We start from the raw sequence: 24,446 nt of genomic DNA on the forward strand, positions 1-24,446 counted from the left end.
ATTCTCTATTAGATTGTTGCTACCATTGCTTCTATTTGTAGCAAACTATACTCTTGAAAATTTTGCTTAAAGAAAAAGCTTTAACTTTTTTTTTTTTTTTTTTTGGTTTTTCAAGACAGGGTTTCTCTGTATTGCTTTGGAGCCTATCCTGGAACTCTCTCTGTAGACCAGGCAGACCTCGAACTCATAGAGGTTCAACTGCCCTCTGCCTCCCCAGTACTGGGATTAAAGGCATGCGCCACTACCACCTGGCTTATTAACACAATTTGTACTGATTTTATGGAAATTGTACATTTTGCACCCCAATTTCACTCATTTCCCTGTTTTCCATGTCTACACTCCACCCTTGTAGCCTGGCCCCTCAAAGAAAATTAAAAAGGAAAGAAAAAACAAAATATTCATTTGTCTGTCTTTTATGCCTCTCCATCACATACTCATTTGTTGTAGTGGCTTTGGGAGCTTCAGTGTCTCATTCAGTAGACCCTTTTGCCCAAGCAGCTTTACTTGTAAATGTTCCTTGAAATGAGTTATTAGTCTGGCTCAATGCCTCTGAGGGTCCATCAATATTGGACCCTCACAGAAACTTTTCTCTCAGATATTCTGACTATCATTCATTCCACAGGACAAGTCCCTCATGGGCTCCAACATCTTATAGATGGGGTCGATGTTTAGATGGTGTTGCTAGAGTTTCTTGTCCTTCTAGGTCCCTACACCTCATCCCCAAATAAGCACACAGAGACTTACATTAATTATTAAACTGTTGGCTGATGGCTAGGGCCTTTTATTTGCTAACTCTGTCTTCATTATTACCCCATAACTACTAATCTATGTATTTCTACATGGCCTTATCTTACCAGAGAACGTCTGGCATATCCTATTCTCAGTCTCTACATGGTGTCCTCTCTCGGCACCTCTCTGCCTCTCTTTCCAGCATTCTCATCTCCTAGCCCTGCCTCTCTGCCTGCCTCTACTGCCTATTGTCCAAACAGTGTTTAATCCATCACCCAATAAGAGACACATAAATACAGAAGGACATCCCCCATCAGAATGGGCCAACTCAACGTTCTGGTGGTAGTTGAGTTGGTTAATCTATGCCTCCACAGGGACCACCCCCTTCAGGCAATATTCTCCTGCACAGATGGTGAGGGGTGGGGCCAGCCAACAAGGGGGAGGGAAGTTTTTCAAGGGCAATCGAGGGGCTTGGCGGTAACTCTCCTAGGCCTATGACACTAGGACCAATTTTCTCCAGTGGTGGGGAAGTAGAGTGGTTGCATTCCTACTGAGGCAGCCAGTGAGGACCAGCTTTCCAGTGGTCAGGCCACTGTGGAATTTGATATTCTTAATGGTTTTTTTGTTGTTGTTTTTAGTAGATTCCTGTTTCATATTTCATGAGCGATTAATTTTTTTTAAAATTTTAATTGGTTGGGCCAGTAGATGTCTTTGCAATAATATGTTTCCCTCCAACTTGACAATCTGAATTGAATATCTGGGTCATGTGGTAAAGGGAGAGAACTGACTTTTACAGGTTGTCTCTGACTATATTATGTATGTTTGCAGAGGCACGCACGCACACACACACACACACACACACACACACACACACACACACGGAGAGAACTGACTTCTACAGGTTGTCTCAGACCATCATGTGCATGTTTGCACAGGTGCGCACATTTGTGTGCACACACAGATACATGCACACATGGAGAGAACTGACTTCTACAGGTTGTCTTCTGACTATATTATATATGTTTGCAGAGGCACACACATAGACACACAAGCACACACCCCTACACACAAATAAATGTAGTTTTAAAAGGTTCTTGAAGGTTATGGAAATATTTTGAGGACAAGATCATTTATTCTAATCATTTTACTACTGTTAGCACTCATTTCTGTGTTTTGGTATGCTTTAATATTGCTTCGCAAGTCTCTCCTAGGAACAAAATCACACTTTTTCATTCCTAAAGTATCTTAGTGAGAAAGTTACTAACCATATCCACTTGTTCTTTTGTTTGTTTTCTAAAGCCATCATAAAAATAGAATGGCTTCTTTTCATTTAGTATGCCTAGTTTCAAGATGGATTTGAGGGTTTTTGTTTTTCATTTTAATCATGATAAACAATAAACATGTACCCTAATCTGTCTTCAATCTAACCAGCATATGTAAGGTTCCTGAGAAGTGACAGGCCTCTACCATAAGGATAGCTGTGAGTTTATTTCTTTAAGGCTTGGTTTTTTTTTTGTTTAATGAGAGATAAAGAGTATGAAGTTGATTATAAGTTATAAGCTGTTTATCTGAGAGCTGATGGGGAGGGAAAAGAATATAATGAACATGTGAATATTAAAAAATTAAGAAAGATGTCTAAAATGTAGATTAAGTTAGTATATTTGTCATGTGACTCTGCTGTTGGAAGGAACGGCCTACATCATCTCAGGAATTGAAGTGCAACTACGGAGCCAGTTCACTAGTCATTCAGTTGACTTTTTATCTGAAGGGACTAAAACTTAATTCTCTGGGGCCACACACACACACACACACACACACACACACACACACACACACACACACACACACACACACACACACACACACACACACACACACCTTTCCAGCAATTCAGAATCTCTCCTAGTGAGCTAATGAATAGCAAGCCTTCAGCAGAGAAACTGAAGAGGAAATACAGAGCAGGCAAACAGACAGATGCATAAGACTTTTCTGAGGGCCAAAGTTTAATTCTTAATTTTATTATTCTCTCTCTTGCTTGCTGTACTCTATTCTTCTCTCTATCCTGATGATTCCCTTCTTTCTCTTTATGGTGACTTCCTTCTAACATCATTTTTTCCCGTTATACTTTATATACCCCAGCAAAATCTTCAAGCAGTGTAAAAATTACAGTCTGGTTACATTCTATTTTTTAAATTTATGATTACAATGAACAAGTAAAGAACATCATGTTGTCCATTTCCTTTACATGATTAAACATTTACATATTACAGAAGAAAAATAAATTATCCCCAAGAACCCATATTTATTCATGTCTAAGCAACTTGTTATAGATTAACAAAGTGTAAGCAAACAAGATATTGTTCTCAGTCAGTTCTTTAACTGGCAGGTTAAATTTTGCTGTTATAAAGAAAAGACCCATCATTTTAATTATTCATATCAAAAGTTATTTTATAAAAAGTCATATAGCTAATCTTTTATATATGAGAAACAGTCATTTCTACTTTAAGTCCTCAAGATGCCTACCAACTCATCAACATTTTTTTATTAAATCATATCAGGAAGCTGAGGGCAGAAATGGTTATAAGAAATTACCTTTGATCACCAAGCCATCCTAGCAAGAAAGGCATGTCAGCCAGCTATAGCCAGGCTGCCATTGTTTTTGTTTCCTGACCTCAATAAGACCCTGACTCAGCTATTAAACGTGTGCCTTTTTAAACTTTAAATCATTTCCAAGATTTTCTGCCTCAAAGCCATTATCACAAACATCTTAACCTAACCTTAAGTCATTACTTAAATCTTTGTTTTAGCTATGATGACACTGAAACCCGTCTCCCAACATTAAGAGTAAATGTGCCTCTGGGACACAGTTGTTTTCCTTAATCATTGACCTAAATTATTATCTATATGGCTCCTCAAGTGAAACTTGTAAGTCCTAGCTGTGTGACACTTTCTTGTTCTTATTTTTATCCTCTGCAGCACCTATTCTACGAGGGGTAGGAGCAACACTATTTACTACCTTACCTGCATTAATTATCTCACCAAACTAACTTCTATCATAATCCCTTGCTATATTTGTTAGAAACCCTTAATCATTTAGACTAACACTGTTATTGTATAAAATCATTGCTTCAAATTAAACAGCTTAAGAGGAAATCACCTTTATAATAATTCAGAGGAAAAAATACCCAGTATAATGTAGATATTTCCATAAAAGGCAGTGGGGATGCCCCCACGGTCATTCGCACCATGCCAGATGCCAGAGGAAATTAGCACAGGCTAACATGTAAAGGCACAGCAGTAACAAGAGGCATTCTGGAGCCAAAGCCCACGGAGCCTTGCGTATGCAAGGTTTACCCATCAGTGCCAAACTCATGAAGTTCATTTGCCACCTGCCGCTCCTCTGACGTGACCACCAGCAACTTTTGTGAAGATTATAGAAGATTCATTTCTAGCATAATATGATTCTCTAAAAATATAAACTTCTATTTTATTCTTGAGTAACATTATATGTTATAATTGCTATTAGTATTTATCTGCTAGTTAGTATTTACAGATAGCAAAACAAAAAAAAAGTCATACATTTAAGCATTTAAAACTGACTTAAAGAAACCATTATTATTTACTGTGTTTAGGTTTATAGTAAATGATGAGTGAGAATTTATAAATTTTTCAGTGAGTTACATACATTTTCTTGCAATTATAGTTTTCATCTGATGACAAGTATCTTGTTACATAAAAATTACACTGGTACAAAACATTTGTTATGTTATCTCAAGTATGGCTTCACACTTTCAAGTATTTTACCAGTCACATTCTTTAAACCTCCTTCTTCACATCTGTCTTGCTGATTTGTTTATTTTGTAGACAATGTCACTTTTCTTTTAGTTCTCAGTACATGTGAAAGCTTTCAACTATATGGATTTTTGACATTGAAAGTTAATTATAAATTATATTACGTAGAAAGTAAGGTATATAAAGACAAATAGAATATTTTGGTTAGAGCCATAAAATTTCAGCTTATGTAGATCAAATTCTTCCTTATTTTATGCTTTTTGAAACATGTTTATTTCCTGTGATTGAGAATGCAATGGCTTACTCTAAGACATGAAAGAATGCAGTGCCTAACAAGTTTCAAGATTTGACTAAATGAATTTGAACCACATTTTATTTTCTTGGTACCTTATATAATACCTTCCCTATTCTGCTTTGACTTCTGTTGTTTGGTTAGATGACTTGTGCCTGTGCTGTGGTCAGAGTGTAGACCAAGTCTCATTTGGTATGTCTTCTAGCCTCATTGTGCTGAGTCCTTAATACTTTAAGTGCCTACTGACTTCACTCCTTTTGGTGAAAGTTCTTTTAGCTCCTTTAGGACTGGAGGTACTCAGAAAGAGTGTAATTAAACACAAAAGGCAATCCTGTTGGCAAAACATCCACAAACCTAACTCATACTTTATAAAGAATGAATTTTGATTAATCTGTTTCTCCTGCCTTTCTATAAGAAGTTGAACAGTGCTATGGCTTTGATAGTTGTTTGTGGATATATCCTAAACTATGAAAAGTAGTAAGTGTATAATAATCTAGTAAATAGCAAGTCTAATTACTTAGAGGAAAGCAGTATTTAATATATAACAGATTGTTATTTTATCACACAAATGGGTAAATGAAACTAAAATAAATTAAATGTTTGAAATCATATGAACAAGTTATTATAAAGTCATGAAACTTAATTTTTATAATTAATGTTATATTAAAATTATATGATCCCAGTATCATTACAGTATTGAATCTTTAAGAAGAAACTTTTGCTGACATTTTTTATGTTACTATGAAATACTATGTAGATAGCATGTTTTTAAGACTACCCTTAAATATGTAATAGAATGAACCAGGTATAAAAAGTGAGTTGTTAGAGAACTGGATTGTTATGTTTTTGTAGTGGCAAAATGGTTTTCATAAATGTCAAGTCATGTCTGAGATTTATAATTTATTATATTTTTTAATCACTTCACAGATAGTTGTAAAAAAATTTTAGGAGAGAATGCTAAGCCTAATTATGGATGTCAAGTCACTATTCAATCTGAACAAGAAAAGCAGTTAATGAAACTATATCGCCGTGAAGAAAAACGAATTGCCAGACGAGAGAAAAAGGCTGGAGAAGATGGGGAAGTGTCAGGGGAAGGACTTTTATCCTTTGATCCTAAGGAACTCAGGATACACAGGTAGTAAAAGTCAAAATGCTTAAAACATGCAAGTGGTGTGATTTTACCTGTAATTTTTTTTAGTTTTTTACTAATTTGCTGATTCTCTTACAACATGAATTTCTTTGACAAAATAAAACCGGTGATATATTATTTATGACTTATTAAAACCACTAGTGATCAAAATGGAAAGCTAGCCACAGTTATAGAACTAGGCATTTGTAATACCTTTAATTCCATCAGCCACACTAGTTAGCTATTGAAGCCAGGCATTGGTGGCACACACCTTCAGTCCCAGCACACAGGAGATAAAGGCAGATGGAGCTCTGTGAATTCAAGAACTCCTAGGGTTACATTAGAGTGACTCAGTCTAAAAGAGAGACAGTCACACAAAGGAGACCCAAGCACTCGGGATCCTATGCCTTTAAGCCCAACTCTAGAGAGGTGTATAAGACAGGAGCAGGGTATTTGCTATGCAGTCTCAGAGATTTAATCTATGCAGTCTCAGAGATTTAATCTCCAGCCACGCTGAGGACACCCATTTCAGCTTGAGGTAGAGGTAAGAGCTAGTGACTGGCTTCTTTGCTTTTCTGATCTTCAACTGGAAGCTTGAACCTCAATTATCTGTCTCTGGGTTTGTATTAATCCTGTAACATAAAACAATCACTCTTTAGCTATAGTAAGTGTTGGTTGTATTCATGTGAGTGACACATTACACTTACAGAGGTGGGTTAGTATAAGTTGCCCTATGTGCAACTTTTCACTTAAGTTACATGAAGGCTGCGTAGAGAGTTTTACGTTTCCCTTTTCAATATAATGATACTTTACTTTCATGTTAATTGAAAAGTTTTAAAATGAAAATGATTGCTGTATTTATTCATTTAAATCAGCAGTTCTGAACCTGTGGCTCTCCACTCCAAAAATATTAAAATTATTATTCAGAACAGTAGCAAAATTACAGATATAAAGTAGCAAGTCATCCTTACTAACTGTTTGAAAGTAGCAACTGGATACTTAAAACCTCTTTATTTCTACAAAAATTCTGGGTTGCTAATATCTTCCATTTTTAGTTGACGTTCTCTGTTTTTAATGGGAGTACCTGAAATAAAAATCCTAATGACCTCATTTTAGTATATGACTTTATTTTTAAAAGAATAATGTCAAATCTAGCCTTTTATTTATTTACTTTTTATTTATAGAGAGCAGGCACTTCTGAATGCTAGAAATGCTCCAATTCTGGGCAGGCAGAGAGACATGGAGGCTGAAAAAATCCGTTATCCCCATGTTTATGATTCCCAGATTGAAGCTCGAGAAACATCAGCATTTATTGCTGGTGCCAAGGTATGTCATTGTAATACCTTTGGAAACAGGTATTTTCTGAGGAAAAGTTCACATAGATTTTTCCTTATGTCTTTGAATATATTACTGGTTGTTATATTGCCAGTGGATACAGTATGCTAAATTACATTTTAAAATAGTAGGAAGTATGGAATATTGCAGTATACCTTAAGCTCTTGAAGTATATTTCATATTCAGAACGCATTTATATTTTCATTGTTTTAGTTTGTATTTATGAGTTATATCCATTATGTCATTGACTGACTAAGCTTACTCTATATTACATATTTTCCTGTTTATTGGAGTACATTTGTCCTCAAGAAAATTGTGTAGCTGGTGTGTAAAACAGCATACTGTACTGTGTGTATCCTGAGATACCTGACTCCTGATTTTTTTTGTGGGTGTGGTTTGTGTTGTTTTTTTTTCTCCTATTTAGTTTATTTAGATCTTTTTCCTTTATGTTCGCTGGATTTATTTGTTAATACTGTGTCATAAAACCAGAAACATTTTGTCATTGTCTCTAATTTAATTTAAAATCTTACCAGAGTAGTTGTTTTTACCTTTTATTACTAGAATTTTATTTTTGATTCTTTTAGATGATTTTACCAGAAGGAATTCAGAGAGAGAATACCAAGCTGTATGAAGAAGTACGCATTCCTTATAGTGAACCAATGCCAGTTGGCTTAGAGGAAAAGCCAGTTTATATCCAAGACTTAGATGAGGTAAGATGAGCATTTTGTGGAGTAGAAAGCAGCTTTTGAGAGTGGATTTTATAATTGACCAATCTAGTTAAGACTATATAGATAACTGGTTGTTTAAGAACTAGATTATTGGTGTATAAATGGTGAAAGTGGGTACAGCCTTCTCCATACATGAAACACTGTCATATATGCTTTTGCATTACATTTGTTTGTCTTATGTTTGTTTTGGTTACTTCAGGTAACCTTTTGGGTGTATGTTCATGTGTGTGTGTATATGAGCATTTGGGTACAAGTTCAAGTGCTTGCGTGTTTGCATGTGACTGTTGAAACCAGAGATGGATGCTATGTGTATTTTCCTATTACTGTCTACTTTATTTTCTGAGATTTCGCTGAGGCTAGTCTATCAGTTCAACAAGTATAGCTGTAAAGTGAGTTCCTAGGGTCCAGCTTTCCCCACCTACCCAAGCTAGACAACAGACTTGTGCTGCTGTACCATTTTATTTTAAATGTAGGTACTGGGTATGCAAACTCATGCTTTTTTAGCAAGCACTTACTGTCTTAGCCATATTCTTAGTCCTTCAGCTAATGTTTTAAATTAACTTTATGAGCTTATTTAATATATTGATATATCATGATCATCATATAACAAAGCAGTTTTCTTGCTGGAAATTCTAAGTTCTTTTAGAATTATAAATTATTATATAATACAAGCTTTATAACTTATTATATAACTTGAGTTTTGAGTAAGTTTAAATGTCTCTAGAAGGTTTCTGAATACATTATTTGTATCAGCATTTGCTCTATTTCAAAGTAAAGTATTGCTTAACATGTACATATTATTTAATCATTTCCATTGTCAGGATATAGTTGTTTGGGGTTTGAGAGAAGATAGCTTTTGTTTAAGAGAGCACTTGCTGCTCTTGCAGAAGGTCATATGTTCCGTTTACAGCACCCACATGGCTGTTCACAACTGCATGTAATTCCAGTTCTAGAGGATCTAGTGCCCTTTTGACCTTTGTGGGTACAAAGCATGCATTTGATGCACATACTTATTGTAAGCAGTCATATAGACATAAAAATATTAAAGATGTGTATGCAGTTATATATTGTTTATGGCTTATTAAAGCTTGACTGAGGATTCAGAAAAAAAAGTTAGCCACAATCCATAGAAACCAGTCACACACAGCTTTAATCCAGAAGCTAGAAGATAGGAGGTGGTGGTACACACCTTTAATCCTAGGACTCATGATTATCTAGACAGGCCGGGCGTCGGTGGCACACGCCTTTAATCCCAGCACTCAGGAGGCAGAGGCAGGTGGATCTCTGTGAGTTCGAGGCCAACCTGGGCTACTGAGCTAGTTCCAGGACAACCTGTAAAGCTACACAGAGAAACCCTGTTTCAAAAAACTGCTAGTTTTTAATATATAAGAAGTATATAGAAATTCAAAAAGCATCAAATACAGGGAAATCAGAAGAACAGTATAAAGGAACAGAATATACCCACAGAGAACCCCAAATTTTTTTAATATACACATGATTGTATCTTTTTAAATGGGATTATATTGTACACAAACACACACACACACACCTATACATACTTGAATACTCTTTCTGTGCCAATGTTATTTCTGCATTATCATTTCTTTAATTACCATATATTCATTTTTTACTTTTATATTTTTTGCCTTTTATTGTTTAAATTGGTTTCTTATAATTGCAAATTCAGGTTGTTTTATTCAGTAAAGCTTTATAGTAGAACAGAGTTCTTCTTACAAATTGTATCATATGTTAGGATTGCCCCTATGACGTTTTTGTATCCCAGGGCCTTGGCTTCTAATTAATTCTCAGTCATTAAAGTGAAACCCGTATAGATTATGAAGATAGTGTTTGAAACTCTGTAATTCTGAAAGATAGTCAGTACTGAGAGCCTACAGAATTAAAGTTATACTATTAAATTCCAATCCTTACCAAATTATAGGCAGCTATCTCTGAAATTAAGTTTTTTTACACATTACATCCTTAATATTTTTATATAAAAGTACCACTTATTGTCTATAATGATGAAGGAACCAGAGTTCTTTGTTTTCTGCCATAATATTATGGTTATTATATGTTGATGGATATATGGGTCAATTCTATCCATAGCCTTTGTGAGAAGCTATTGTAGTCACAGAATTTTTTTGTTGCCATGTGGATCCCTTTTGTGGTCATTGTTCTGCCTATCACAGATGATGTGGAAAATCATTGTTCAGTTACCTAGTCCCCTATTGAAAGATTCCTATTTTCTCTACAGTTTATTGATATTCTAAAACCTATTTGTGTACTTAGGCTGTCATGAAAAATCCATAAACTGACTTGAGCAGAGATTTTTTTCTTGGAGTCCTGATTATGTAAGCTGAAGATGTAGGTGGTGCTGGAAAGTTCTTTCTGATGAGAAAACTTTCTGATTTCTAATCTCTAGCATGTTTTTTATGTCCCCTTTGAGCCTCTTTTCTGCGTATGCATGGAAAGATAGTCTAGTACCTCTTCTTAGATGGACATTAGCCCTGTCTACTTAGGACTCTGCTATGGATTCCACAAGCTTTATACTAGTTCAAAGTTAGCACTGTCCCTGAGCAACTTTATCACATTATTTGATGCTTTATTTAGAGTATAATACTTTCCCTTCCGGTAATCCGTAGTTAGGGAAGGAAAGCATTTTTCTATATTCGAATGATGATTTACCTTGGAATTCAATTAGCCATTAAATACTTACAGACACAGAGATCTGTCAGTAAATAGATCTTTTTCTTGATAAAATTTTCAATTCCCAGAAAAACTTGATGCTTTTAGTTAAAAAATAAAATAGAAATTAATATATAAATACAAATGATTCGGGGACAACTTCATGATTTTATGAGTGGAAGAGAATAATGATTCATGTTAGTCATCAGTTCCCTGGCTCACATCATATCCTTTTAGAGAGTTGCTCTGTTTGTGGGTAGGTTTTTTTTTTTAATTTTAAAAAGCTGAGTATTTTAAGCCTATTATATATTTTCATTATGGCATAATTTCTATGTATTCTTCTGCAATCAATACATTTCCCTCTGATATCTACTGATTTCCTTTCTTAACTTGCAAATCATCATCAATCACTTTGTATTTAAAATTTTTTTTTTTGCCATGTTCCCACAGGTTTCCTCCTCTTCCAGCACTTACACTGTGGTTTTCATCCTGTTTGTAATGTTTACCTCATCATTTTTTCTTATGTAATTTTTAAATACTTTTTCTTTTACATCCTGACCTAAGCCCCCCACTCCCTCTCCTTTCCTCCTCTCCCAATCCCCAATGCACCCCCTCCTCTGTATTCGATCAGAAAGGGGCAGGCCTCCAGTGGGCATCCGCAAAGCGTGACATATCAAGCTTCAGTAAAACCAAGTACCTCCCCTGTGTTCAGGCTGGGCAAATAAAATAAACCTCCAGGGTAACTGGACCATAGGCAAATGTTTCTTGTGCTGTAGTTTATTCTGTAACCTTCAAGAACAAAAATGTAAGTTTTTTTACAGATATACTTATCTTTATTTTACATGTATATATAGATGTATGCTTATTTACCACGCGTGCTGTGCCCATGAAGACAGGGAGAGATGGGGATGAATCCCTTGGAACTGAGTTATAGATGGTTGTTAGCTCCATGACGGTGCTTGGGATTGAATCTAGGTCCTCTGGGAGGGCAGCTAGTGCTGCACTTAACTACTGAGCCATTACCCCAGCCCTAAAACATATGTTTCTTACTGAAGATTGTGTAACATTTTATTTCCAGAATACTTCATGTTATAGATTCAGTTTACTGTTTTTGATGGATGTTAAATATGCAGTCCATGTCTTTTTAAGACTTCCCCCTTCACTTAATTACAACTCTTTTTCTGGTAGCCAACATAAAATTCAAGAACATAATATACTGCTCAATAATATAAAGAGTAATAAAATAGAATCCCTAGATTCAATCCAGTGGGCCAGATACACATATGAATAGTTGTTTTAATATCTATGCTTAGAGAAAGTAATGATAATATATATCTACATACATACATACATACATGTATACATACATATATATGATGAAGGTTTGTTGAATGTCTGACTGCTGAAGAAGATGGGCTTTCTTAAATTTTTCAAAATATGGTAGATTGTAAAGAAATAAATGCAGTGATTACTGAGGGAACTAGAGGTAATCAGAGCTTCCAAAGGTTTTTGGGCAGTGCAAAGGCATGAAGAAATGTGGAGAAAATGACAACTTTCGTCTTGAAAGAATGTGTTTCCAGGCATTGGAAGGGTCATACACACTGTAGACATTCCATAGTTAAAACATTGAGAGAAACTTTAAAGATATATTTTCCTTTCTTTGGCTGGGATGATGTATATCCATGTGTGAGTGTGTATGCCTATGTGTGCATGTGGAGGCAAGAGCATCTTTAGTTGCCATTTCTCAGGCATTATCCACTATTTCATTTCTTTTCTCCTTTTTCCTTTCCTTTTTCTTTACCTTTTTCTTTTTCCTTTTTTGAGTCAGGTCCTTTTATCAGCCTGGTGCTCACCAAGTAGACAGATCATTAAGCCCCATGGATGTAACTGTCTTTGCCTCTAAGTACTCACATTGGAAGTGTATGATACTACTTGCAACTCTTTTTTAGCGTAGGTTCTGGAAGATTTAAGTCTAGTTACTGTGCTTGTGAGGCAACTCTTTTACTCAATGGACAGTCACTGCAACATGAAAAGTTTTAATGCAGACTGTGATATAATTGGATTTGTGATCTAGTATACTGTTCCTGGACATGAATTTGAAGCTGTGCCTAGTGTCTCAAATATAGTTCTAGCACTCTGGAGGTTGAAGCAGAAGGACAATGGTTTATGGTTACATGGTGAGTTCTAGAACAGCCTGTCTTAACTCCCTTCTCATACCAAACAAAAGAATATTTGGGAATTTGCATTCCCACATAATTAAAAACTAATGTAAATAAATCTTAAAAGTTAAAGATCAGAAAAATGGGGGAGAGAGGAGGATATACAGAAATCTGTTGCAGTGGAACTGTTGACAGAGGAGGCATGCAGGAGCACCCTTCTCCCTCATTTTTCTCATGTTTTTAAGATTTATTTCTATTATTTTTCATTGAGAGAGAGGGTGAGGAGGGAGGTGGAGGAGAAGAGAGGAGAGGAGACAGAGGTGAGTGAGTGATCCGGAGCTGGAAGAGACTGGAGGGTTCGGATCCCCTGAGGTGGAGTTACAGGTGATACCAGTCAACTGCCAAACATGAGAGCTGATCTCAGCTACTCTGCAAGAGCAGTTTGTGTTCTTTATTGCTGAGCCTTCCCTCCAGTCCCATTTTTGATCCTTAAATTGTTATTGACAGTCTGATACAGATTTTCTGAGTTTCTGTGTGGTTCCTGTCCTTTGCTATTGGTGTTTCCCGTCTCTGGGAGAAGGGAATACCATGAACCAAGCCACATTTCTAGACTGACTCTGAACTGCTTCTCTGTACAGTTTCCTCTTTGACTTTGGTATTAAATCTGCCATCTCTCACTTTTTCTGAGTCTTGTCATCCAGCTCTGTCCTGTTTATTCACTGGAGTTACTAGCACACCAGCTATGTGTCCTCTGTCACTTTAAAAATCTTTACTTTTTGGTTTTTAACTAAATAATTGTAATGATAGTGTATCATAGAATTCTTTTTAAGGTTTTAACCTTAAAATAGTATTAAAGTCGTTATAATTTTACCTGTTGCAGTATAAACTAAACTATATGAAGTCTGATCTGTCTTTCAAATAATTTATGTTTGCTTTTGTTCATATAATATTAATTATTGAAAACCTTTCCAAATAATGAAATAGAATTTCTTGTTGATTTCTCTCGCTAGGTGGCTCCTTGTTTCGTTTTGTTGTCTAAACTTTTCTGAGGAAGGGTTTCATTATACACTCACTGGCCTTGACTCCTCTGCTTCACCCTCTGCAGTGCTAGGGTCCCATGTATACAGCACCTTCAGTTTAAACTAGGCTATCATGATACAACTTGGAAATAATTTGAACTTTGAAATATGTGACTTTATTTTATATATACAAATTTTACTTGATTTTGTGCTTTTGGAAATTATTTAATCAAATATTTAGTATATTTAAGTTTAGAATCATGTTTTCTTATATAAAATGTTGTAATTTCCAAATTAGAACTGGGCTGTAGGTATGGTACTCTCTCTACTGTGCACTTTTCAATACAGGATGCACTGAGAAACTAAACAAAGTCTCTTGAGGTAGATGTCATGTGTGCTTTACATCCCAGCACTTCTGAGGCAGAGGCTGTGAGGTTACATGGTGGAGCTGACTCACAACTGCCCATTCCCTCTCATAGCCCCCTGGCAAAAAAAGGTCTATGTTATTAACCATAGAGATTTAGTGCTTATATTCAGTATTTTCTGAGTCATTTATATTTCATTTACAATGAGTCATGTCCCTCCCTTATTGTAGATTGGACAGTTGGCTTTTAAAGGAATGAAGAGACTCAATCGAATCCAGTCCATAGTATTTGAGACTGCCTACAACACCAATGAGAACATGCTGATTTGTGCCCCTACTGGAGCTGGGAAGACCAACATTGCAATGCTTACAGTTTTACATGAAATCCGCCAACACTTTCAACAAGGTGTTATTAAAAAGAATGAGTTTAAGGTAGGCAATTACAAATTAGAAAATAGTTTTCTTTTTAAGTTATAGGAGTTAAAATAAGCCTCTAGTTCTACAAAAAAAAACCCCAAAAAACTGTGAATTCTTAAAGATATTTATTATAGTAGAAGTCATATACAGAATGTTGCATGACTGACTTTTTTACTCTAAAGACAGTCCAATTTCTGCTTTGAAAATCCCACTACCCTTGGGGTAAGGCATGAAAATATTTTTAGCTTTGACACAGAGCCTACTTTCTAAGTAAGTGAAGTAGTGTAAACAGATTCTGTTTTCCTTTTATTGAAAGGACAATATTTTACTTATTTAAATAACCAAGTGCTTAATCTACCAAAGATAAGTACTTTCCATATATCATTATCAGCATTTTTCCAAGGAAGTATCTAGAATCATATTTCAAAATAAATTGTGATTTGCCTGGGCTACTGTGAAATAAATGGTGTTGTAATTTTTGCTCATTCATCATGCTAGTGTTTCTTTGGTACAGATTGTGTATGTTGCCCCAATGAAAGCCTTGGCAGCTGAAATGACAAATTACTTCAGCAAACGTCTAGAGCCTCTGGGCATTGTTGTGAAAGAATTGACTGGAGATATGCAGTTGTCAAAAAGTGAAATTTTACGAACTCAGGTATGTTTTTCACCCGCGTCTTTTTGTGATGTTTATTTTTAAGGTTATGAAACTTATACAATGTAATTTTAAGAAACTACTAGCACATAATAGTAATATAATATGACAGACTTATTTATGATCACATATACACTAAAGACAATTTTAAATGTTGCTTTATCTTTTTGTGTGATTCCTTGAATATTATTTCCAAGCATAGAGTTTATGTCTTTTGACACTTTTCACAACATTAGGGAATGAGAATCTGGGTAAGATTGTAATTGAGTTTGAAGAGGAAGTAATCACACTAGACTTTTGGTCTATTTGTTAGGAATAACTTAACATATAAGAAGAAATTGTAGACATTTTATTTTTTCAAAAGAGTTTTTATTAGATAATGTACTGTATGCAGTAGACCCATATTAGATAAAATGAATAACAAAGATATTCAACATTTAGTTTCTACTTGTAAAGATTGTGCATTATGACCTAGTAGGAAAAATACATTTGGGACTATAACCAGGTTAATATTGACAGTTGCAGTATATAAGCAAGATAATATTTATAGTGTTTTTAAAAATAAAATAGCGATGATCAGATATTAATGGGACATTTCAAGAGATTACAAGAAATTAAAGGAGACAATGTTTGACAGTGTATGGACGTTGAATTAAATATTTATTGGAAAGTAAGTTACTCAGATTTGCTATACAAAACTACCACAAAATTGTGGGTTTAGTAAAAGAATAGAATTTATTCCCTAGAAAAGGTGCTGTGTAAGAGTTAATTTCTTTTGGAGCGATAAAAGAATGTGTGTTCTGTGTCTCTTGGGTTCTCATTGCTTTCAGGCTAAAACAGACTTCACTGCAGTCTCTACTTCAATATCTTCCCATGGCTTATGCCCTTTATATGTTCTTTTCCTTCTTTTGTCCCTTTCAGGTTTTTTGGTTTTTTTGTTTTTGTTTTTGTTTTTGTTTTTCCTCTTACCAGCTTACCAGGATAATTTTCTCTCAATCTCACCTTAATTAAAGTCCTATTTTCTAAATAAGGTTGCACTTATAGGCGAACAATTTATACAGGCTCCACCTCCCAATTCATAGTTTAAAGCCCCAGGCTACAGTGTAATTCTATTTGGAATTGTGCCTTTTGGGAGTTCACTAGGTTTAGGTTCGTTCAGAAAGGTAAGATACTCATGATGAGATTAGTGCCTTTAGATTAAGAGATTACCTTGATCACTTTTTTCTCTTTTCCCCCATCAAGGAGGGTCACATAAAGTTCTGAAGATAACTTTCTCTAGCTATCTCTCAATCTAGTGTGGTTGACACCTAAGTTTAGCTATCACAGACCTTTGCGGAAAAGGCTGGCTTTTCTCCTGTGGTATTGTTAGAGCACTTCTATTGAAAATGAATTCATTTTGTACCTGTGACCCTGTTTCGGGATTCCATTCTGTTCCATTGATTTTTTTAATGTTTATCTTACGTCAATACCACTCTCTGTAGATTATTAATAACTATATAATGCCCTGAAATCATTATGTATCGATCTCCAATCTTTCTTTTTTGAAGTTACTGATAAGTTTTAAGGCCCCAGTTATTGGAAATCCACTGCCGCTGAAGTAATAAGCCAATCACACCAACTTTAATAAACCCAGGTTTAATGAACAGAGCAAAGCAAGAGAGGAATCACCTGGCAAATATCGCTACCAGGTCTTACATAGCCTGTAGGTGTGGTGCGCTGAGGGTGGGGTTTGCAGAGCATAGCTCCAGGGGAGAGGATGCTTGAGCATGCTGAGGTGTGGTTTGCAATGGGGCCTTGAGCTGGAGATCCCAGACTTCCCAACGTTTTGGGGTATATATGGAGTCCACCTAAACAGTTACTCTGGTTATTTCTTGTCTTATTTTCAAATGTGTTTCATATGGTTCTTGCTGATTTCTCTTTTATAAAATACATCCATTGATTATTATATGATTTTATATAATAACTATATTTTAAAAGATGAGCTGTAAAACTGATTTGAGAGGGTTTTAACTTCATATTTTTCTGTTATTTTATTCTTTTGCTCTATTTGAATTCTTTGCTAACATTGATTCATTGGTAGTTTAAGCTTACATAAATTAAAATGGGATCAAGAATGTTTGACTATTATTTAATGTTCATTTATCTGCAGGAGCTCTTCACAGTAGCTGTGGGGCTCATTGCAGCACTCTCTTGTGAGTGTTCTAGTGGCTCTACATTCTCTCTAAGACTTGGTCATTCCTGTTTAATATTTGTGACACTTTAGTAATGCAGTCATTTTTCTTATTTATAAAAATGAAGAAAATATATTCATATTTTGTTGCTTCCTAAGTTTCTTCTGTATTATACTATAGTATATTTATATTCAGTAATAGTATTGTTAATTTTTAGAATGGCATATTGCATTTGTAAATTTGGTTGTCATTTATGACTTAGGGAAAATAGTATTACCATTGAAAATATGTGTTTTTGAGAGAGAGAAACTCAATTTTATACTTTTAGTTATAATCAAATATAAGAAATATAATGTGTTCATTTGCTGCTAGATGAGCAGAATAATCTTGTGCTTGATAACAAAATTACTATTTTTAATAACTTTTATTTAAATTAGAAACAATCTTATTTTACATAAGAATCCCAGTTCCCTCTCCATCCCATCCTCCCATGCCCCAAACCGACCTTCATCCCAATTCCCATCCACTCTCCAGGGAGGGTGAGGTCTTCCATGGGGGATCATCAAAGTCTGTCAAGTCATTTGGGGCAGGGCCTAGGTCCTCCCGCATGTGTGTAGGTTGAGAGACTATCTCTCCATGAGGAATGTGGTCCCGAAGTCCATTCCTGCACTTCCAGAGTCCCTATAGACTTCCCAGGCCACTTAGCTGACACCCACCTGAGGAACCTGGTTTGCTCCTATGCTGGTTTCTCAGTGAGCTCCCACTTGGTCAAGTCAGCTGTTTCTGTGGGTTTCCCCAGCATGATCTTGACACCTTTGTTCATCACTTTTCCCTCTCTACAACTGGATTCCAGGAGTTCAGCTCAGTGCTTAGCTGTGAATCTCTGCTTCTGCTTCCATCAGCTACTGAACGAAGGCTCTATGATGGTGTTTAAGGTAGTCATCAATCTCATTATAGGGGAAGGACATTTTAGATAGCCTCTCCACTATTGCTTAGATTCTTAGTTGGGGTCATCGTTGGGGATCCCTGGACATTTCCGCAGTGCCAGATTTCTTTTTGAACCTATAATGGCACCCTCTATTAAGATATCTCTTTTCTTACTCTCCTCAATTCATCCCCTGATGCAATCTTCCTGATCTTTCATGTTCTCCTCTCCCCCACCAATTTGATAACAAGATTTCATGTTAGTTTTATAAACATTGTTGGGACATACTTAAATCTTTATTGATGGGAATATAACAATTTGATTTGTGTTGGGAGGCCTTGATGTAAGAGGTCTATCATGGCCTGGCAGCTCTCACCAAAGCATGCCAACATGAGGGACTCCCTCCCTAGCAAGACTTCTGCTCTCTAACTGCTCTCATGTGGAGCGTGTTTCTAGGCCCAGAGCACTGACCTTATCTGAAAGCTGTCGCTAAGTCTGGACCCTTAGCACAGTTTCCTGCTAGAAGATTCCCCCCTGCTGCACATATGGTAACTTAGAATCCTAGGAGGCTTGATACAGGACCCTACTGTCATATATGCAGTCTTATGGTAGGAGTGTGCCATTTAATTCAAATTAGAGTTTGTCCCTAGACTTCCCAAAGTCATTTCCAAGAGTGCTATCTCCATCACATCCACCCTGTTCTCCGCTTCAGCTCCCCTTTCCTTGCAAATGGCCAATAACCGCCAAGAAAGAACCACAGATTTGCGAATAAATAGAATTGTAATTTTTAAAAATCTTTTCAAAAACTCGAAGGAGCACTAAACATTTTGGGAACAAATACAGTTGTTTGAATGGTATGGCCCTGAAGCTGACCTATTGATTTTAGGTGAGATAAGTGCTTTTTGTAGTGGGAAAGTTTGAGATGATAAAATGGAACTTGACATAATGTCATAGGGGTTATAGAAAATTGTGGAGACAATACATGTGTCTACTAGTAGCTGAGATGCTTGAAATGTGAAACCCCCTAATCTGGGAAAATGTGAGCAATAATATAGACAATATCTTTAAATTGCAGCCATACTATTTGAATGAATGGTTTCTCAGTAAACAAGATTTTGAACTTTACCTTTCTGGGATGGGCTCTGGGATGAAACCTAAGCCCACATATGTGCTAAGCAGTCATTCTATTAGAGATCATCCCTACTGCTAAGGGTTGCTCGTCATGAGCATTGGCATTTTTGTTTATTTCCTATTAGGCTACCAGATTAGGGTTTTCCCACTCTAAGCAAGAATTATGTCCTTTTTAACTACTGTTTTTCACTGTTGTGTTTTTGTTGTTGTTGTTAAATCCTCAATTTGGGCATGGAAGGACACCTAAAAGAAAGCCTCTAAAAAAGATATATCCCTGATTTAGCTATTGTACTGGATAATTTAAATAGTATTTTCCTGCTGTTATCATATGTTTGCCTTTGTCTCCCACATCCCCCTGCTTTCAGTTGTAGCCAGACACTGCACTGCTGGATTGAGTCATCTTCTAGATCCTGGTTTTTCTTTTCTGAAATTTTAAAAAGTTTCTTACTGGTTACGTAGACAAAAGCACTCATTGCAAATGTCTAACTCAGTGAGCTCTTATGAATGAGACAGACACATTTCTGGTATAGTATAGAAAAGCCCTGTTCTGGTGATGACCTGTTGCCGTTTATCTCTTGGTCTTTCTCCAAACACTGTTTTGATTTCTGTTTATCCTTCTGAATATTTTTTTAATTAGGCCACTCAATGACATAAATCACTTTTTGTTGATTATTTCTTTAGTAACTATCTGGAGACTCTTAATATATTATAAAATGTGTTCAGGAACAATATAATTTTTTTATGCCTGATCATAGCTTTGCAGTATAACATTGAGGCAGACCATCTCCCTGCAATCGCTGGCTGATATAGAACAACCCTGTCTCTTGAATTTTGCATTGCTTATTCCTCAAGGAACATTAAATTAGTTCCATCTCTTAATATATGGGGAATATAAAATACATACTCTGAATCATTCTTCTCCCAGCTGTTATTTGTCAGGAAGCTTTGTGGTCTCTCAGTTCTTAGGTAAAAATTCAAAGAATTCTATGTGGTACAAATTTCTGAATACTTGTATCCTGACAGACATTCTTCATTTGGTGAAGCATGCCCTCTTTGCTGTATTGTGCTTTAAACTTAGAGTAGTTTGAGTTAGTCCTAAAGCATTCATATAAAACTAAATGTTGTAATTTTACTATATATAAGTTTAAGGTAATTTTGGTCATTTAGTTTTGGTGTCAAATTGATTAGTGTTTTTATAATGGAATACACTAATTTTTTAGCCTAATGGTAGCATCTCAAAATGTACTTTTCTCAGTGGACATGATAACATTGGAACAATTTCAAAATACAGTTTATACTACGGAGGGGTGAAGTAAATGTACTGATAAAAAAATTAAGTTGACAATAAATGTATTGACAGTTAACTCATTGCCTAAGACAAGAGCAGATGGAGTTCTAGTTAATTAAGCAAATGTGACACTTAGTTTTCTAGTCATTTTAGTTCAGGGAACTAAGTGGAAAAATAGTGATATAAATGAAGCCACTTATTAATGAATTGAAATAAAGTATAGAAACAGGATACTAACAGGCTTTTTCAGGTATGATAGCATAGTGTTCTTATATCGAAATTTTGATTTTGCAGGGTGGCTGGTATCATATCACATTATTTTTTCTAAAAGAGCTATAAGAATGTATCAGGACGAGGCATGTAGGGAGCTGGAAAGTAGGCTCAGAGGTTAAGTGCACTTCCTGCTTTTGCAGAGGACTTAGGTTTGGTTCCCAGTACCTACACAGTAGCTGAAAACCATTCATAAACTACAAAGAATTTTACCATCCTCTTCTGGCTTTGATAGGGTCCAAGCATGAATGTGGTGCACATACATACAAACAGACAAATATGCATATGTATAAAATAGAATAAATCTTTAAAAAGAATGAAAATGCTTGTAGAGTTGTCTAAATTCATGGTGAAATACATGCCAGATTCAGGGTTGATTATATTTTAAAAGTATAATTTGTAGCTCTCATTTAGTACAATAGCTTCTTTATATTTTGATGTGCTGTGGCTTTAGTTTGGGAGAATTGCTGCTTTAGTTATAGAATTTGTAGCACTGGTTTCTTTAAATTTGCATTGCTTACTCTGTTTCATTTCTGTCAGCTACTTGATATTTTTTAAAAGAACACTAAAAATTTTCAGTTGCCACAGTTCATTTAAAAATGATAGCAGTGCCATCTGTAATGGTATATAATGTCATGTTGATGAGTTTCTATTGTGCATTTGTTAAAATCATTTTCTTCATTTGCAGTTTAAAGTAATATTGTCATCCATTACTTAACAGTGACATCAGAGCTGATATGAAAGCACATTGAGATTGTGAAAACAGTTAACTTGCAAAGGAAAGCACAGTTGAATGACTTACTGTCATCAGTTTCTATGATGTTAGCTATTGGGAAGAGAGACATTGGCTTTGATATGATAGTTTATTTATTCTTTGAATTATTTATAAGTGCAGGTATATTTCCTAATATGACATCAGTACAATGGAAGATATTATTTTTTTTCTGTCCCAATATACTTTTAAAGGAACCAAACAATTTATTGTATAATGGCAGGTGGTCTACTTCTATATAAATAAGCTTATATAAATAATCTTACCTATGTCCTGCTTTGAGTCCCTGATTCCCACTGTTGTGTGGGTCAACTACATCTTACAAATGATTTATAAACTTTTAATGCATAACGTATTGTATCTGTAGTAAATACATTTTTTGGACTTTGTATTGATAGTAGCATATTCCATATTTGAAGAGCCCTTACGCTGATGGCATGCTATAGTAAAACCTATTAAAGCCTTATCTTAAATTTAATTTCCTCCTAAAATTTCTGCCCTTCTTGGTCTCTTCAAATAAACATTATTTTTGACATATGCCACTTTAACAGCATCGAGTACATTATAAGATATTTTTATGATTCACCTGTAATTTGCCAGCAAACTACACTCAGTTTTAAATAATAGTCTAAAATAATACTTTGGAGAAATATACTTTTGAATTGACTTTTGTCCTTAGTGAACAAGATGATATCGTATCATGTTTTAAATACTTTTTACTTGAGCTATACGAAAGTATCCAAAAGTATTTTTTGATTGATGTAGTTGATAATTAATCTGCCTGGCTTTTTCTCTATTTTAGTTTGTTATTTCTTATCTTTTAGATGCTTGTGACCACACCAGAAAAATGGGATGTAGTAACAAGAAAGAGTGTTGGGGATGTTGCTCTTTCTCAAATTGTAAAGCTCCTGATTCTTGATGAAGTTCATTTGCTGCATGAAGACCGGGGCCCAGTGCTAGAAAGCATAGTTGCAAGGACCTTACGGCAGGTAAGAGGCATTTGTAAACTCAGAAGCTTCACTGGTCTCTTTCTCTCTCTTTCCCACTGCAGTTTCCTCCTACTTACATCTCAACACTTTTCATTACAGGGAAATGTTTGAACTTATTCCCTTTCCCTCAGAGACACCCAGCCTCTTCTGCCACCATCAGTATCATTCATGGTTGTCATTACATCTTTTTCTCTCAAGCCCCTTGCCTTTCCCTTAGATACCATTCTTTCACTCTGTAAATTGGTCCTGTTCAAGGAGCACTTTTTTCTTCAGCATAAAAGTTGCTTTTAACGTCACTAAAAATTTCCTTCAAATACTTCATAAAGTTTTATTTTGTATTTAACTTCTAGACATACTAATCTATACTGGTCCCATCCCTTTTATTTTCCCACCACAAAGGGATGGTTATTGCTTGAACATAAACATAAATAAAATGTTTTTACAGGTTCACCAGTTACTAAAAGTTCTTAAACATACGTTTTAAACTTCTGATGTTACTATTAATGTTTGATACTACTTATCAAACCATCTTTTAGATTCTAACTTTTTACTTGTGGCTCCCTGATGTACCCTGTCTTGACTTTCCACGTGAACTTTATTAGTGTGCACTAACTGTATTAAATAGTCAGTTTCATTACAGTGTTACATATATATATATACATAAAATGCTTTGAACATATTATGGCTGCATTACTCAGTTATCAGCTCCTTCTCCATTACCACTGGCCCCCTCCCCATTTTCTAATTCTACTTTCTTTTCTTTTTTTTTAAATCTGCTTATTTGCCTTCCCCCCCCCCTTCAGGATTTCTCCATGATCTCTTACTTTCATCCGTGAAATGTTTATATTCTCTAAGACTCTGACATTTTTCTATTTATTTATTTATTTATTTTTACATCCTAAATTCTTACCCTTGGAAAACAGCACTTATGTCTGTGTAACACACACACACACACACACACACACACACACACACACCACACACACACACACACACTTGTTCAGTATCTCTTATCAAAAATATTTGAGATCAGAAGTGTTTCAGATTTCAAAATTTTTCAAACCTTTTTCTTGTGGAACTTCATAGGTAAGTACTGTATTTATGTGATTTACCCCATCCCTCTAGTCTCTCTAGCTCCTGTGCTCCCCCCATTCCATCTAAAATTCATTGCTCTTTTTTCCCCTTTGTCATTGTTACATATAGAAATAAAACACAACCTGCTGTTTTTAGAATTGACCATATGGAATTGGATAACCAATTATACCTGGAGAATACATACTCTTCCTCTCCCTCTCAAATTTTCTTCATATTGACATGTCTATATATGCATAATGAGGTATCCTAGAAAAGGGAGTTTTAAGTCTATATGTGAAATAATTTTTATCTATGTATATCTGAAATACATAGCCTGAAGTCAATTTTAACTGTTAAGTGTATCAGAATTTTGACTTCAACCTGTCAAAATAGGGAGTCTTTCATGTATGACATCTTGTTGTAACTTTAAAAATTCACATTTTAGAGCAATTTGGGTTTCAAATTTTCAGATTAGGCATGCTTATCTGGTGTGTGTGTGTGTGTGTGAGAGAGAGAGATATAAAT

General features: G+C 35.4%; 1 protein-coding gene across 2 annotated transcripts in view; it reads left to right on the forward strand.

The window, feature by feature from the left end:
• The window catches only part of Ascc3 (activating signal cointegrator 1 complex subunit 3), a 252,501-nt gene that overhangs the window by 54,648 nt on the left and 173,407 nt on the right, over positions 1-24,446 (forward strand). For both annotated transcript variants that reach the window (XM_040733169.1, XM_040733170.1), the window contains exons 6-11: positions 5,741-5,948; positions 7,127-7,268; positions 7,862-7,987; positions 14,464-14,664; positions 15,164-15,304; positions 22,683-22,847. In XM_040733169.1, coding sequence (XP_040589103.1) covers positions 5,741-5,948; positions 7,127-7,268; positions 7,862-7,987; positions 14,464-14,664; positions 15,164-15,304; positions 22,683-22,847 — 983 coding nt within the window. The remainder of the gene's footprint in view (positions 1-5,740; positions 5,949-7,126; positions 7,269-7,861; positions 7,988-14,463; positions 14,665-15,163; positions 15,305-22,682; positions 22,848-24,446) is intronic.

This window comes from Mesocricetus auratus, unplaced genomic scaffold, assembly GCF_017639785.1.
Source record: "Mesocricetus auratus isolate SY011 unplaced genomic scaffold, BCM_Maur_2.0 Super-Scaffold_100029, whole genome shotgun sequence".
Lineage (NCBI taxonomy): Eukaryota > Metazoa > Chordata > Mammalia > Rodentia > Cricetidae > Mesocricetus > Mesocricetus auratus.